The sequence below is a fragment of the Aythya fuligula genome, chromosome 2 (assembly GCF_009819795.1).
Source record: "Aythya fuligula isolate bAytFul2 chromosome 2, bAytFul2.pri, whole genome shotgun sequence".
Taxonomy (NCBI): Eukaryota; Metazoa; Chordata; class Aves; order Anseriformes; family Anatidae; genus Aythya; species Aythya fuligula.
This window is the reverse complement of record NC_045560.1, coordinates 138,834,415-138,850,112: the sequence shown is the minus strand read 5'-3', so window position 1 is coordinate 138,850,112 and position 15,698 is coordinate 138,834,415. Positions and strand designations below refer to the sequence as shown.

Here is a 15,698-nt window from a genome sequence, read left to right as displayed (position 1 = left end):
AGGAAGAGATAAGTGAATTTCCTTCTTCTGTAAAATCAATAGTACTGTTACTATGATCACAGAAGGCCAGCCAAGAGAGCACATGCAAAAGCAAATGGGGATGATTATACTGAAAAATTAGAAAGATCCACTCGTCTACAAAATAAAGGGCTGTTTGCTGATTTCATTGATACAAATGTTTGGAGGACTGTGCTCTTTTTAGACCGTACCTGAGATATTCTGGATACCCATTCAGTGAACCTCAAATCTGTAGAAGCAGACTGGAGCAAGAACTATCATCATGACACAAGCTGTGCCTGGTGATGAAGGATAACCGTCTCACTCAGGATGTCTTTCCTGGGCAAATGTGGCAGAGCTTTACATCTTACAGTCAAGCCTTTCTAAACCACTCCATTCTTTTCCTGCCGTAAATAAAGGAGGACAAATTGACACTTCTTTCCTCTAGTCTAACTGCCCCTCCAGACCTTTCTGAATAAGGAACAAATACTTCATTTTATTTATATCTAACAAACTGGCCAAACACATAAAAGCATAGAACAAACCCTTCCAAAGCCAAACACAATGCTGGTTCACAGCTATCGGTTACACAGAAGTGGTATTGGAAGGAGTTGTTAGTTTAGAAGCAAGCACATCACCAACATTTGAACTTTCTCCAGGAAAGCTCTGCAGCTGGGAACCCTAATTGCATTTCCAGCATGCCTAATTGTGTTTCCTGACTCCAGGGGACAGGAATTCCCCAGATACTGATGACTGACAGGCCTGGTTCTGCTTTCAACCTGCAAGTAAGCAAAAATACCCAGTTATGTGAAACTTAGCATGAAAATCAACCACTGCTTCCCCTGGTATCATCAGCAGCTGGAAGCGCTCAATGCTTCACAGTAGCACTCAGCACTACCTGCACCCGGGTCATTTGCAGAAGTCATTTGCACAGCTACAAAGTGTCCTCAGTACTTGCATTCAGTAGCAAACATTAAGATGCAGGGCTTAAACCACACAGCCAGCCTTTGTGAAGCACCAAACATCTTCCAGTACCAACAAAACCAGGTGGAGTTAAAGGGTATCCAACATTTCTAGTGCTACTGTCGCTAACTTAGAGTGTTTTAAAACCTACTTGCTTGTTCTGAAATTGTTCATTGGTTCATGAACCTGATTCTTTTTCAGAATTTTATGCAACCTTTTGAGGACAGTTACACAGTTATGATGTTAGAATTGATTCATCCATGACCATTAAATCTTTCCCTTCTACTGAATATTTAACCAACATCGTTCATGGTGTGCTTTTCACGTCTTAAGATCAATCATACATGATAGAAAGAGCAAATAGTGTCTATTGCTTTAAGAACAAGCTGCACCTTTGGTGCAAAAAAAAAAAAAAATTATTCAGAATCCTTTATACCTCAAATTAGCATTCATTAAAACTACCCTTTTGAAAGCCTTTTTGTCATACCAATCACTGCTTATTTAACAGGACTGATAAAACTGATAATTGTAAAACTTCGGTATAGACAGATTATAAACCTTGGCCTGATTTAAGTCATTATTGAAAATACTATAACCATTGCTATCTGGTCTTGTAGCAGGATCAAAAGTTCTTAACCAACTTATCGTTATGCCTTCAGATCATACACCAAACACAGTCCGGATGTACCATGCAGCTCTCTCCTCTAAGTTTCAGGCTGTGATTCTGTCTATGCAGAGATGCTCTGCAACTGCTGAGCTCCCAAACTTTCCTTCAGTATCAGGCACTGTAAGTACAAGCTCCATATGATAATTTTTGTGTTCTAAATTCCCAATGGGAATAATGAATCAGCAAACAAAAACTTGATAGAGGACAAAGAATAACTTAAGGCATGCTATGTGATGTAGATAATATAAATCCCACTGAAATTCAGGCTTTGGTATTTGTTATGTTCACAATGAGAACCATGAACCTGGCCACTATTCATCAGAGATTCCTGTCTTCTTTATTTTCTGCCCAAGTATCAAATCACAAATTCTCCCAGCATGAAGAGAGATCCAAGAGTAGCAAAAAGCTTACAGCATTTTGTGTCAACCTGTAAGTAAAACGTATGAAGCACAAGGCATTCCCTTGTTCTTTTCTTGTGCTCAGTCTCTGCCAAGTTGTCTCCAGGAATTTGACCAAAAGATTATTTTAAGAAAATAGCAGCTTTATAAGAAAGCTAAGAATATGTTTATTATGACATTATTTTATTAGTTAAGAAATAGTTAACAAAAAGAGTTAATTTTCTACCTGTAGATTTTCCTCAAATTTGAGACTAATAAAGATGTATATCATGAATCTTTATTTAAACATTAATGAAAAATACTCTCTATTATCAGTAGCTATAAGTGCATTGAATACTCACTCCTGAATAGAACTCCAGATGCTTCTATAGCATAGATCTGTATTTTCAACAGTTAATAGGTGCCTATATTTCTATATATCCTCTTCACTGAAATTGAGTCTGCCTTTTGTGAAATCGAAGCCTTTTTAAATATTTCCAGAGAGTTTTAGTCAGACTATGTCAGCAAAAACAGCCACTCTTTTACCACCCCTGACAGATACAAAAGAGGACATAAAAGAGTAGGTATCTGTAATGGACTGAAAATTGCATGGGAACACAGAAGCATATTAGAGGAGGAAAATAAAAATGTAAGTGATGGATATTTACTCCTTTCAAATGCACGAGGGAATTTGCTCACTTAGCATCAGAGACAAGCAGGACAGGCCATACACTGATGGCCACATTTAAACATGTTGTTACACATATAGATGATCATTTGCAGTCTAAAATGGTCATGAACATTTGGGAAAGTGATGTTCCAATTTTATTTGGCAAGTCAAAAACATTTTGTTCTGTTTTGGGATCATGATAAAAACAGATGTCTTGGAACTAGCAATATTCCAAGTATAATAAGCTTCACACCACTTCTACCACAAAATATAGTTTTCTGTGTCATTTTAAAGGAAAAAGAATTTAAATTATTAAGAATAATGCTTATCCAGTAGAGTGCAGCAGCTGAGATACAACCCTGTCTAGAAGGTTTGACCTTCCTAAGATTTAATACACATCACAGAAACTGAACTTGCTGTACGGCCTTTACCATCAGTTCTTTAGCGCACAAAATGGAGAAATCTTTGAAAAAAAAAAAATGAAAATATACATGATAGTTACACTCTGTGCCAAAATAACTGGATAGCTTCCACATCTTGCAAGAATCCCTTTTGCCACTGTCACGAAGGCAGGTGCCATTGGAGACTGGGCTCGGTGACTCAGCTGCATGCTTAACATGCTTCCCTCTTATTATAGTGAGATTACCACTTCTGTCTTGTTTCAGTCAAGCTTAAGCCAGCATTTTCTAAATCTATTTGCTTATCTCATTCAGACAACCTGTCATCCCTCTAGGGGTACTGTCCGTTTCTTTTGGAAAGCAGCTCAAAGCAGGATGTTGTCAGCATATTAGTAGCACCACAGCCCATGAGATCCAAAAACTCTGAGAAATTCCAAAAAATGTAAGAGAAAATCTTCTCACATAAAGCTTTCTGGAGCTGCTTTACTGATGTTACGAAATACTGCAGTCTGTGCGGCCTAGGTAGCAATGGGTTTATTTAAACCTCATGCATATACATATAGAAACATTATGTTCTTAGTCATACTATTTTTATTATTATTATTATTATTATTATTATTATTATTATTATTATTATTATTATTATTATTATTATTATTATTATTATGCAGAACACAAAATAGCTTGAGATTTTAGTATACTAAATAGCTAACATAGCTTCATTTCAGCTCTACCTTATTTGAAAGTACAATTACTTTCCTTTCTTATCATTTTTCTATTATCTTATTAGTGTGAAGTATATACATTGGGATTATCCCATTTGGGGGGAGGAGGGGTGTTACTTTTTCTTTGCCCATAATGCTAACTGCTGACCAGTTAAATATTTTTGGTTTTGTTCTTCTCTTTCTATTTGCAAGACTATTTCTCTTTTTAATCCCAGATCCTCAGGAATTCCTCATTATAACACACCACCTAGCATTTATTTAAAGATTACTTTTTTTTTCTTCCATGAATAGGTATTTTCCCAAACAATAGGTTCCTCACGTTGTCCCTGAGTGTTTTTTAATTCCTCAGTTAATAAGATTTTATATATCAAAAATGTGAAATCTCGTATCTTTATCGTGGGTTTTGTTTGCAGAATTACATTCTGTGTATGTGTTAAAACTAAAACGGGCAAATTGGAATCAAAGTTAAGTCCAGAAATATGTTTCTTATGATCACATCTATCTGTCCCCAAAATGTTCAACTCTGCCTTCTGATAAAACCAAAACTCACCATATTCATTACTACTATCTTGGCATCACTAATAATGTGAACAATACAACCAACATAAATAAGGCTTTCTTGCATTAAATATTAGGAGGAAAAAAACTGACTAAGGTCTAGGGCATCTTTACAAGTCAGTCAACCGTAACTTTATGCTAAAAGTGGTAATTTTTACCAGTCTCATAACAGTAGTGGTCATGATCAGTCATTAGAACCACACAACAGAAGTTGCTGAGTTACCTCATATTGACTTTATTTGGAGACAAGAATATTTTTACAGTTAAAAAGGTATTTGGGAGATTTATAATATTTGACTTTGAGATAGCTAGATAGCTACAATCTTGGAATATTATTTTTTTTTAATACCATAAATTATACTTTTATTTTCAGCTCATTTACTCTCAGTTTTCTCTCCATCTTCCTGTCTGAGAAAATAAACACAGGAGAGTGCTAGACTTCTTATGACTCCAATTTCACAAGTGTATTGGCTGCAGAGATATATTTTTCTCTTTGAGAAAAATATTCCTTCAAGTGGAATGTGCTATTTTCAACAGGTTCTATTAAAAACCATACTGAACAGCAACTAAACGGACTGCAAATAAACCTGCTGACTATATATAGTGTAACTTTCGTTGAACATTTTTTTATGTGGGTTTATTATCACACTTGCAGTAGTCAATATGATGAAATTCAAAGCTACCTAGTGTTTGGTAGTCACATTGTTTACACAGGAAATTTAGAATACAAAAACAATGATCCATGGATTTATGATAAATATTTGAGAAATGCCAATGTATTTTAACTTGAATTCATTAGAGATTCTAATAAATGGAGTGATCCTTTCAGAAATGGCTTTATTTCAGACACTGACTAAAATATCCACTATAATTAATGGCATGAAGCTCAAAGGAAAATGCTGGGTTCTGTGCCTGGGATGGAGACAAATGGCTGGATAGTAGCTCAGCAGAAACGGATCTCTGGGTGCTGGTCAACAACAGGCTCAACAGGAGCCTGTGGTGTGCCCTGGCAGCCAAGAGGGCAAACCGTATTCAGAGATGCACTAAATGCAGCACAACCAGCCAGCCTAGAGAGGTGATTATTCCACTATATTTAGCACTGCTGTGGCCTCACCTTGAATATCGTGTGTGGTTCTGGGCTCCACAATATAGTCTATGAGGAGAGGCTGAGGGTGCTTGTGTTGTCTGGTCTGGGGAAGAGGAGGCCAAGAGGCGACCTCACAGCTCTCTGCAGCCTCCTGATGAGGGGAAGCACTGAGCGAGGTGCCAGCCTCTGCTCCCTGGGAAGTGATGACAGGATGCACAGGAATGGCACATATCTACCAGGGGTGGTTCAGACTGGGCATCAGGAGAAATTTCTTTACTGTGAGGGTGGTCAAACACTGGGACAGGCTTCCTAGAGATGTGGCTGATGCCCCTTGCTTGTCAGTGTTCAAGAGGCTTTTGGATGATGCCCTTAATAATAAGCTTTAACTTTCATGCAGAAAGCAATAAAAAAAAATAAAAATCTTTTGGGTATTTGGATATCTTTAAGCAGCGAATATTAAGAAACTGTCTTTCCTAAGCCACCGTAGTATCTAAGGAATTACATAACACAAGAAGGACTCCCCCAATAAAATTAATAGGCAGCAGGTTTAAAGCAGACAAAAGGTCACAACTCTCCTATACAACACCTAATTAAATTGCAGAATTCATTTCACCAAGTTCTGAAGCCAAAAATATAAATAGGTTTCGAATGGGACTGAAAATGCTTATGGCAGAGAGATTCCTAATGGCTATGAAATAAATGCAGCAATATGTATGCAGCCTTCACCTCAGGAAACCACTACAACACAGCCAAGTGGCTGTACCAGAATTACTCTCTGGGTGCCCTGCTCCATATGTGAGTTCTTAAATATCCATTGCTGGGCATTGCCAATACAGATTATGGGAATACCTCTATTTTGACTGGAGCTTAATACAATCACATAACTTTCCAGGGTTCTTACAAAAAAAAAAATATATATATATATATATATATATATATATATATATATATTAAAAAAAAAAAAAAAAGATATATAAACTTTAAGTGAAACACTTAGGCACAAAGAACATCAGCAAGTCCTAATGAAGAAAAATCCATATATACCTTTTACAAAATACATGCCATATATATGTGAAGAAACAAAAATTGACAGGCTAATTGTTGAGCAATTGCTCAACAGTTGAAGCAATTTCTTCAGAAGGCAGCTATGGATCCCTACTCTGTAAGGATGCCAACATGGAAAGACCTTGAACAATGCAGGCAAAACTCATGATGAGGTACACAGGAGCTGGAGATAAAAATATTTGTTATCAAGGAAGACCAGATATGCAAGACCACTCTCAATATTGAACCTTTGATCCATCATGACAGCTGGGACAAATGCCCAAAGACTGCAGGAAAGCAAATGTCACTCCTGCCTTCAGGAAAGGCACAAAGGAGGGCCCAGGGAAAGCACAGGCCAGGCAGCCTCACCTCAGTCCCTGGGAAGCTGATGGAACAGCTCATCCTGGAAACTATTTCAACAGAGGAAGTCATACTTGACCAACTTTATGAACTTCTGTGATGAAATGAGTGGCTTAATATATGAGTGGCGAGCAACGGATACCATCTACTTTGTCTCCAGGAAGACTTTTGACACCATCTGCCACAAGATTCTCACACAGAAGTTGATGAACTATGGGCTGCATGAACTGATGCAATGTGGATTGACACAAAACTGGGCGGAGTGGCAGATACACCAGAGGGACCTAGACTGGCTGGAGAAGTGGGCTGACAGGAACTTCATGAAGTTCAACAAGGGGAAATGCAAAATCCTGCACCTGGAGAAGAACAACCCCAGGCGCTAGCACAGGCTGGACCCTACCTAGCTGGAAAGCAGCTTGGCAGGAAAGGACCTGGAGCTCCTGCTGGACAGCAAGTTGAACAGGAGCCAACAATGTGTACCCTTGGGGCAAAGAAGGCCAGTGGTATTCAGGGCTGTATTAAGCAAAGTATCGCCAGCAAGTCAAGGGAGATGATCCTTCCCCACCGCTCAGGCCTGGTGAGGCCACACCTGGAGTAGTGTGTCCAGTTCTGTGCTCCCCGGTACAGCAGAGACCTGGACAAACTGGAGAAAGCCCAGCAAAGCATAACAGTATGAGAAAAGGATGAGAGAGCTGGGTCTGTTCAGCCTGGAGAAGAAGAGGTTCAAGGGGGGGATCTCATCATTGTCCATAAATACCTGAAAGGAGGGTGCAAAGAGAACAGAGGCAGGCTCTCCTCTGTGGTGCCCAGTGCCAGCACAGGAGGCAATAGGCACAAACCATACCACAAGAGGCTACGTTTAAACATCAGGAAGCACTTAACTGTGAGTGTGACTGGGCACAACAAGGTTTCCCAAAAAGGTTGTGGAGTCTCCCTCCTTGGAGACTGATGTTCAAAAACCTTCTGGACATGGTCCTGGGCAAGTGACTCTAGGTGACCCTGCTTGAGCAGGGGAGGTTGGACAAGACATCCAGAGGGAACTTTCAACCTCAAACATTCTGTGGTTCTGTGATAAAAAATTCATGTCGAAAGGATGTCAAACTATTCCTGCCTCAAAAATACTTTGAGAGCAAAACGGAATTTTATAACACGATACCTTACATTCTCAACCACTAGCATGATTCCTTGTCTGCCTTCTCACACATTTTGTCCTCCCCAGATTAACTGTAAATAAGTTTTCCATCACTGAAATTGGACAGCCAGACGTATCTTAAAATCCATTACAGACTCAGATACTGGCAGTGATTTCAAGTGGAAAATGTGCAGACATTTATAGATAGTGGTAAAAATGTCTTCAGGCATACAGACTTCTGTGTCTTACAATGATCCCCAAGTACAACAGTCCTCTGCAATCCATTAAAGTCAGGAAAAGAAAGTAAATAAAAAAGTTGCACTGTTAATATTTTTGTTCTATTTTTCTCTGTGAAAGTTTACAATAATCACAAAAATTAATCATATTAATTAATAAATCAATGACTTGATATGATCACAAATACACAGTGCTGGAAGACACTTGAAAAAGTCACTTAATCCATTCTCTTGTCCTAGTGAGAACCACCTACACTTGGGTCTCTTGTAACAACAGATATTTACCTTGCCAAGTCTAAGATTTTCAGTGACAGAGCTTCCACACAAGCCCCAGGCAAATTACTTAAGCATTTTAAGTTTTCTTTCCATTAAAAAGTTTTCCCTACCAAACTGAATCACTGAATCCTCCCTGGCACAACTTAAGTTTAATTCTTTCTGCTTCAACACGAGCAGGAAGGAGAAGAGAAAATTTTCCTTCCAAACTACAGCAACTTTCTGCATAATTAAAGATTTGTTCATCTCCATCCCCTGGGATTTTCTCTCCAGTAGGCTAAACCATCTCATATGTTTCAATCTTTCTTTGTACATGCCATATTATTTAGACATATGACTAATCATTCTTATTACTCTCCAATGAACACTAACCACTCCACATCATTTTTGAAATACAGTTTCCAAAACAGAGCACACACTATTCCAGGTGAGACATTACCAAAGTTTAGCAGAGTGAAAACATTTCTTCACAGCAAATCCAGGCTATTGTGTACACATCCCATTATGCCATTTACGTTGTTCACAAATACTGACTCTTCCTCAGTTGATATATTATTATGGCTCCCATATTCTCTGTAAAAGAACTTCTACTTGGACGGTTTTCTCCATCCTAGGTCAACTGCATAAATTATCCCTACCTAACAAATTCATCCTGCTGAATAGTATCAGACCTCTACTGCATGGCATCATAACACCATAACCACAGCTTGTTTTTATTCAGAATATTTTTGGAATATAACCCTACTATTAAATATCATACTTCTCGCAGCCTTGTGGCATCTGTAAATTCAATGAGTTTACAGCATACTTCATTTCCTAGTTATCTAATAAAAACACTGAAGAAAATTGGTTCCCAGAAATGGCTGTTCAAAAAAATCCTTCCATTATAACAGTAATTTTAACAATAACAGTATTTATTAGTGGTTTTTCAGCAACTATAACTCACTCATTTACATTGAGAACAGTATTTTGTTTCTTTAAAGCTATATGCTTCACACGTACAATATTGGTAACCAGAACAAATTTTGATGCATTGAGGAGATTAGGAAGACAAAGGAGATGGTGTGAACAAAATTTAATATTGCAAATACATAACCATAATCAATAAAGAAAAACTCCACTACTAGTAACATACACAATTTAGTAAGAACTTCAGTGAGGAAATAAGACACAGAGCTCAAAATAATACATTGCCTTACAGAATATCAATTTTATGGCCTATTTCTCTGTTCAGTTTTGTCAAAATTTCTGTGTATTTTCAAAAAAAAAAAAAAAAATTAACTCTTTTCATGCCCTTGAAGTATGAAATGCCACTTAACTGTACATATTTAAAAATAAACTAAAACTGATTCTGCCTCAAATAATATGCATGTCTTAAACCTCTTACACATGGGTTCAAAAGCAAACATTTATTTTGTAATGTGAAATTATAAAACAATCATTTTAAAAAGAAAATACATAACCATTTAAAGTTCACATAATATCAGATGTCACATTTTAAAATCTTAAAATTTGATATATATTTTTTAGTTTTTCATTAGGAAAAGAGTATTTTTAGCTTCATGCTTTAAGTTCCACTCTAAGACTGAATGTCCTAGCTTTGCCAGTTCCTGTTAAATCATAACATTTTCAGACTGAAAGAAAAGTAAAATTTTTCACACAGCTCTCATACTGGCTTAGCACTGTAGAGGGTCCATGGATGAAATAATGGCCCCATCAAAGTCAAAACTCCCCTGAATTTTGACAGAACCAAAATTTCACCTTATATCTGCTAAAGTTTTGAAACTTTACAGATATTTTAGAAGCATGAAAAAATGAAATGGTATTTTCCTGGTCCTTTAAGAGGTCTTCATGTTATATAGATTTGTATAGCATTCTATGCATGATCAGTACGATAAATACCATGCATGTGCATAGATATGCTATATATAATACATGTCTTACCATTCAAGCTCTGCATGCACAGAAAACACATCACTTCACTGAGAGTTTCACGTATGGAGCATTTGCAGAAAAAGGCAAATGGAGCAGTAGTATTTCCTCTGATTGTTTTCTAATATAACCACTTAAATTACTGTTAAAAATGTCAAAGTTGATTTTCAGCTTTCCCTTTGCCAATGAGGGTTGGAAAGCAAACAGTGTCAGCTTGTAAAATGCCTTCAGCAGGATGTTCTAAATGGGCAGTTCTTATAAACCTACTCTCCAGTAAGTTTTAATGCTATACAGACATTACTTAGTCTACAGAGAGCAGCTTACTTACGTCTGGGGCTCCTTTTCATTTTGCTGCTTTTGCTGTGGTTGAAGAACGTTATTTACCAGCTCAGTGATCCCACTAAAGGGAAACCACCTGTTTAAATAAGCAAATAATGTGACTGAATAACCAATAAAACCAGACTAGTTCAAATGTTTTCTTATCCAATGATAATAGAAAATATACAGGCGGAAAAGCTAGAGCCAATGGGAATGTTAGCTGCAGTACTAAATCAGCCACTAAGGGAGGAAAGGGAAAACAAAGTTTTACAGTTAACCAGTTCACAAGCAGGCAGCAAGAACCTACATCCAACCGAGATGTGGATGAAGTAAGAAGCTGCAGGCAGCTCTCTTACAAGCCAGTCAGGAAGCAGATGGCAAACTAACTGCAGCCTATCAGGTATTAGGGTAAGCTAATACCATCAAAGGTGCAGAAAGCAGAACATGGCAAAGGTAGAAAAGTCAAGCCTACTGCACTTTTAAGATAATTTACTTACTGTGTCAGCTGTGGTTTTTGCTCTTCTTTGACCCTAAAAAGATAAGTTTGCACAACTGAGTGCAACATGTTGTAAAACAACTACCCTGAAGTTTTATAACCTGCATCAAATCAGTAGGAAAAAAATCTTACCCTGAGTTAAAAGGAATTCCCTTAATATTTGTTGGGCATTTATAGTATTGGGTATTTTGTGCTTATTTCCATTTAGGATTAAAACTGGGGAAAGCCAAATATCTAAAACTTCTCGTTACAAAATTGAAATCAACGCAGTTTCTTCTAACTGGCTTCCAATTCTTTGGACAGAATAACATGTTAGAACATTTCCAGCAATACATTCAACTACAAATGCAAAGGAAGGTGTTTTGATTATCTTTACTATCTATTTTCTATATTTTTATTTTACAATCGAATTACCTACCATAATTCAAGGTGAATTTAAAACATGTAACATCATTTAAAACACAGCACCCTAAACTAACAGGTTAAAGGAAAATCTTCTCTGCGTTTATGAAACTACAATTATGTCAGTGTCTGCAGACAACGTAACTCTAAAAACTAAGGAGGGAAGACTAAGGAACTTGACTCTGAGTGAAGTTTACTTTTACTTGCTAGAAGAAGTAATTAGATAATACATACAGCAAGTCTGCATAGTACTGATTAGTGTTTGTCCATCATCTTCAGGAAACCATTGTATCTGAAATACATGCTTTAATTTGAGTGAGCAAGGTGATGTCCTATGCAATTCCTCTCCACTAAATCCAAGAATAGAGATGTGTACTCACAGGCAGTATTTACATCTCTCTAATATTTACTCTCTCTCTAATTGCACCTATCTGTCCTAAATATCAAGTTAGGACCAGTTTCCCTTTACATTCAATGAAACCAAACAGGTTCCTAAATAGATGTCCTCAATGTCCCTTACTTAGCTAGGAGGGGAGTGCAGGCTCATAATTTAAGCAGATGCTTAACTTCAGATAAAAGACTAAAGCTCACAAAAATAGCTCCACATCTCCTCCTCCATATGACATGTCACTGTGACTCCTCCTGTGAACAGGGTTCAGTGACTAGACAAGAACTAAATAAGGGAAGTGGACACTGATACAGTGAAAATTTTGAAAAAAACAAAATTTAGTACAGAAAGAGAAAACTGAACATGAGCACACAGTGAACAGTCCTCTAGCACAGCTTGCCTTTTCAGCATTTTAGAAAATTATAGTGAAAAAAAATAGGTAAAAGTACAAAACCAAAAACGCAGGCAGATATATTTTGAAGTTAAGAAATATGGAAATAAAAATTGCTCATGCAGTTGCAATTCCACTCCGCCATGCATTTTAACTGCAGTATCATCTTTCACCGTGAGATACCATACTGTTTTTTCCACACAAAAAAATAGGGAATTGGTATCTGTACCTTCTTGTACTAGGCACCTTAAAACAGTCTATAGCCTCCAACTTTAAGGGCCTGAAAGCTGTATTTGGTAAGCTGTGAGAAGGAAGTGCCACTGGACCAAGAAACATGAATACGCAGTTCCTCCATGCTTCCTTATATTCCTCTCAATACATGGCTCCCAAACGTATTTACTGGACACTTAAATTAGTGTTTCATTGTGAATTTTTCTACTGAAATAAACAAATGAAATACGAATGTTTCACACATTGAGATTACAACCAATGCCCTTCCTTTGGACTGGGACCACGGTCATTTTTGTAACATGCAGAATTGAGACCGAAATAGGGTGAAATCATAATTTGCAGTAACGCACACTTCTTCAGAGCTCCATTTGAAATCTTTGTTGTGTTTTTGTTTTTTTTTTTTTTTTCCCCAAGAGGATTTAGCATCTTTACATAATTGTGTGTGTTCAGTGACTTCAACTGCAGCTGCAAATCCTTTGTATTTCTGAAAATCTTACAATCAGATTCAGAACCACTAAAGAAACGTTTCCCATTAGTAGCCACCTTGAAAATCTGCATTTAAAATGGTTTTCCCCTCATTTTATAGGAGCACTGTGTTCTAAGTCAGGATATGATTTGCTTCCGCAATTGAAAATATCTCCCCTGAAATACTCTTTTCTCCTACAATTCTGTGTCTCGTCCACTGTACACTTTCCAACACTGCAGTTACGTGAGGACAAGAGCCTCTGTTATTATATAACTATGACGCATCCTTGAGTACTATCCTCATACCCTTTAGTCCCTTGATTAGGCAATGATCTTTCTTGACTTTATAGCGACAATGGAGGGGAAGCTAGAATTTGAAACGAAATTATTAAAAATATCTATTGAAAAAAACAGATTCTACCATATGAAGTTAAGCTCTTGTTGACCTTGTGGGTCAACAGGCCTGGATCCTTTGGGTGTACAGCACAGACATTTCTCATCCAAGGTCAGGGAATAGATTGAGATTCGGCACCCAAGTCAGCAAGCCAGAGGGAAAGGGCTGCTAATCTCCTTCCAAAATACTCTTCAATCAGACAAATTAGGAGTAGAAGCTGCAGTAACTCATAGAAATATTAATGCATTTAGATGAAATACAAGGAATGTGTTTTAACACAATGGTGGTTTAAATAGTTTTTTTTAGACAAAAGAGGACTGATAGGACTCCAGATTCTTAAATCCTGTCTAGATACTACACATTGCGTTGTCCTTCCTTCGGTTACAAGAAGTACCTTGTGTTTTACTAGGGAGTGTACTCCCAGATTTCCCATATATAAATTGCCTTTTCCCCTCCTTTCAAAAATCAGCAACTAATAATTCCTTACAAGAACTGGATTAACATGTCCAATATATATATGTATATATATATCCATTTACTCATCAGACCAACTGAAAAATCCCAAACCATGTAACTACATTCCGTTTCTTTCAGACTACGTCTTAACTTTGCCTTCCCACACCTTTTCAATCTGCCTTCTAGAAACTCCACCAAGAAGGATGCCGGTTCTAATTATTGACCAGAAACAATTTCCCATAAATACCTGCTTATTAAGACCACCAGCAGGCTGCAGATGATGTGATCAGCAGTGACTGGGACAGTGCATTTTAACAACTCAAAACATTAAGTAATTCTCTACCTATTTTCTTTTTTGATGAAAATTTCTGTCCCTACAGGAATTCAATCAACACTGTGTACAAACACTACATTAATTCTTAAACGCTGAAAGAATCTGAAACCGTTATCAGTTCACAACTTACTTTCCACATCTCATAATTCCATATCCTGCATCACCTTATTGACTTTAAAACAAGCCACCATTTTTCTGCTTGCCAACAATAAAGAATTTTTGCACTTTACAAGTGTAAAAGTGTGTAAGTTGTCTGGACCCTCTGCGCTTTGAAACATTCACAGTACCAATCCTCTTGTGCTCTTCTGCAAGCCTACACAGTGCAAGTGCCAGACCCTTTGACCTCAAGGCACCAGCATCATTACGTTAGACCTCAAGTCTCATTCAGCACTTCTTTATGTTAGATCCTCTCTGTGTACTCTACGCTTCCTCAAAGGTCATGGCTAGTCCCACTGGTAGAGAGAACGAATAGGAGGACAGAACAGAGAAGTGAGGGAAGAGAACAAGAACAACAGAAGCAGGAGAAGAAGTTGTAAAGGTAGTGAAAATAACACAGTTTTCCTCAGCCCTATAAATTCTTAATAATTTTCTATTCTTCAATCCACTGCTATCAGTAAAAGCACTTACCTAAAATCTATTGTGCCAAAACCATATCGGATTCTTCCCAAATGTGTTGGTAAACTAACAAGTACTCTGTCACCAGACCTTTCCTCTACTTTTACATGCTTTGGTGCATAGCCACAAAAACATGCGGGTGGTATTCAGGTGCCTAAATCCATGATAATGACCCATAAAATACTCCGTATACCTTCTAGATGGGTGAAATTCAACAGGTACCAAGTTCTTCTCCAGTGAAGCCTGGGGATATGCACATTTCAGAACCAGCCATCCTTGCCAGGAATAAAGATCTACCTCAAACACGACAGCGCTCTCAACATTCAGATTTGCCAGCCACGGACCTACAGGCACACGGAGATCGGGTCAGCAGGAACAGTCTGAGTGTACCTCGTGTCTCCTGAAACACCGGGAGAAGCACAAGGCACGTAACACACCACCTCACTTGGGTTTCAAGCACTGCAGGCCTGTACCTGTGTGCCTTTGCTCAGTAAGGGTTAGACGAGGCTACACCAGGACAGAAAGATTTTTCTAGCCCTTCTGCTGAGAGGGCTGGAAATACAAACCTACCTCTTGTTTGGAATTCTGACTTCCCTCCTCCTCCTAAAAAAGTATTTATTATTAAAATTCATGTTGTAACTGATGTTGGATCACTTTAATGAAGTCGTTGATGTGTTTTTTTTATTAAACACATTGCCTCTGAAGTCCAGCAAGTGGGACACTTCCAGGAAATTTTAAGTTTGGGGAACACAGAGCCTAACGGCCCAAAACTCAAAGCGGAGTATACGT

The 15,698-nt window shown here is 37.8% G+C and overlaps 1 protein-coding gene across 19 annotated transcripts in view; it reads right to left on the bottom strand.

The window, feature by feature from the left end:
• Positions 1-15,698, bottom strand: part of RIMS2 (regulating synaptic membrane exocytosis 2) — a 446,419-nt gene that overhangs the window by 375,498 nt on the left and 55,223 nt on the right. For 10 of the 19 annotated variants that reach the window (XM_032181305.1, XM_032181302.1, XM_032181301.1 and 7 more), the window contains exon 1: positions 10,748-10,801. The exons of 4 other annotated variants lie outside the window; for them this stretch is intronic. Coding sequence is in view for 4 of the 15 variants with exons in the window: in XM_032181320.1 (XP_032037211.1) it covers positions 10,748-10,834; positions 11,235-11,267 (120 nt within the window). In the remaining 11 variants the exon portion in view is untranslated. Of the gene's footprint in view, positions 1-1,285; positions 1,288-7,277; positions 7,283-10,747; positions 10,835-11,234; positions 11,268-15,698 lie in introns of those variants that run through there. 5 more of the 19 variants (XM_032181320.1, XM_032181323.1, XM_032181321.1 and 2 more) reach the window with 2 other exon arrangements.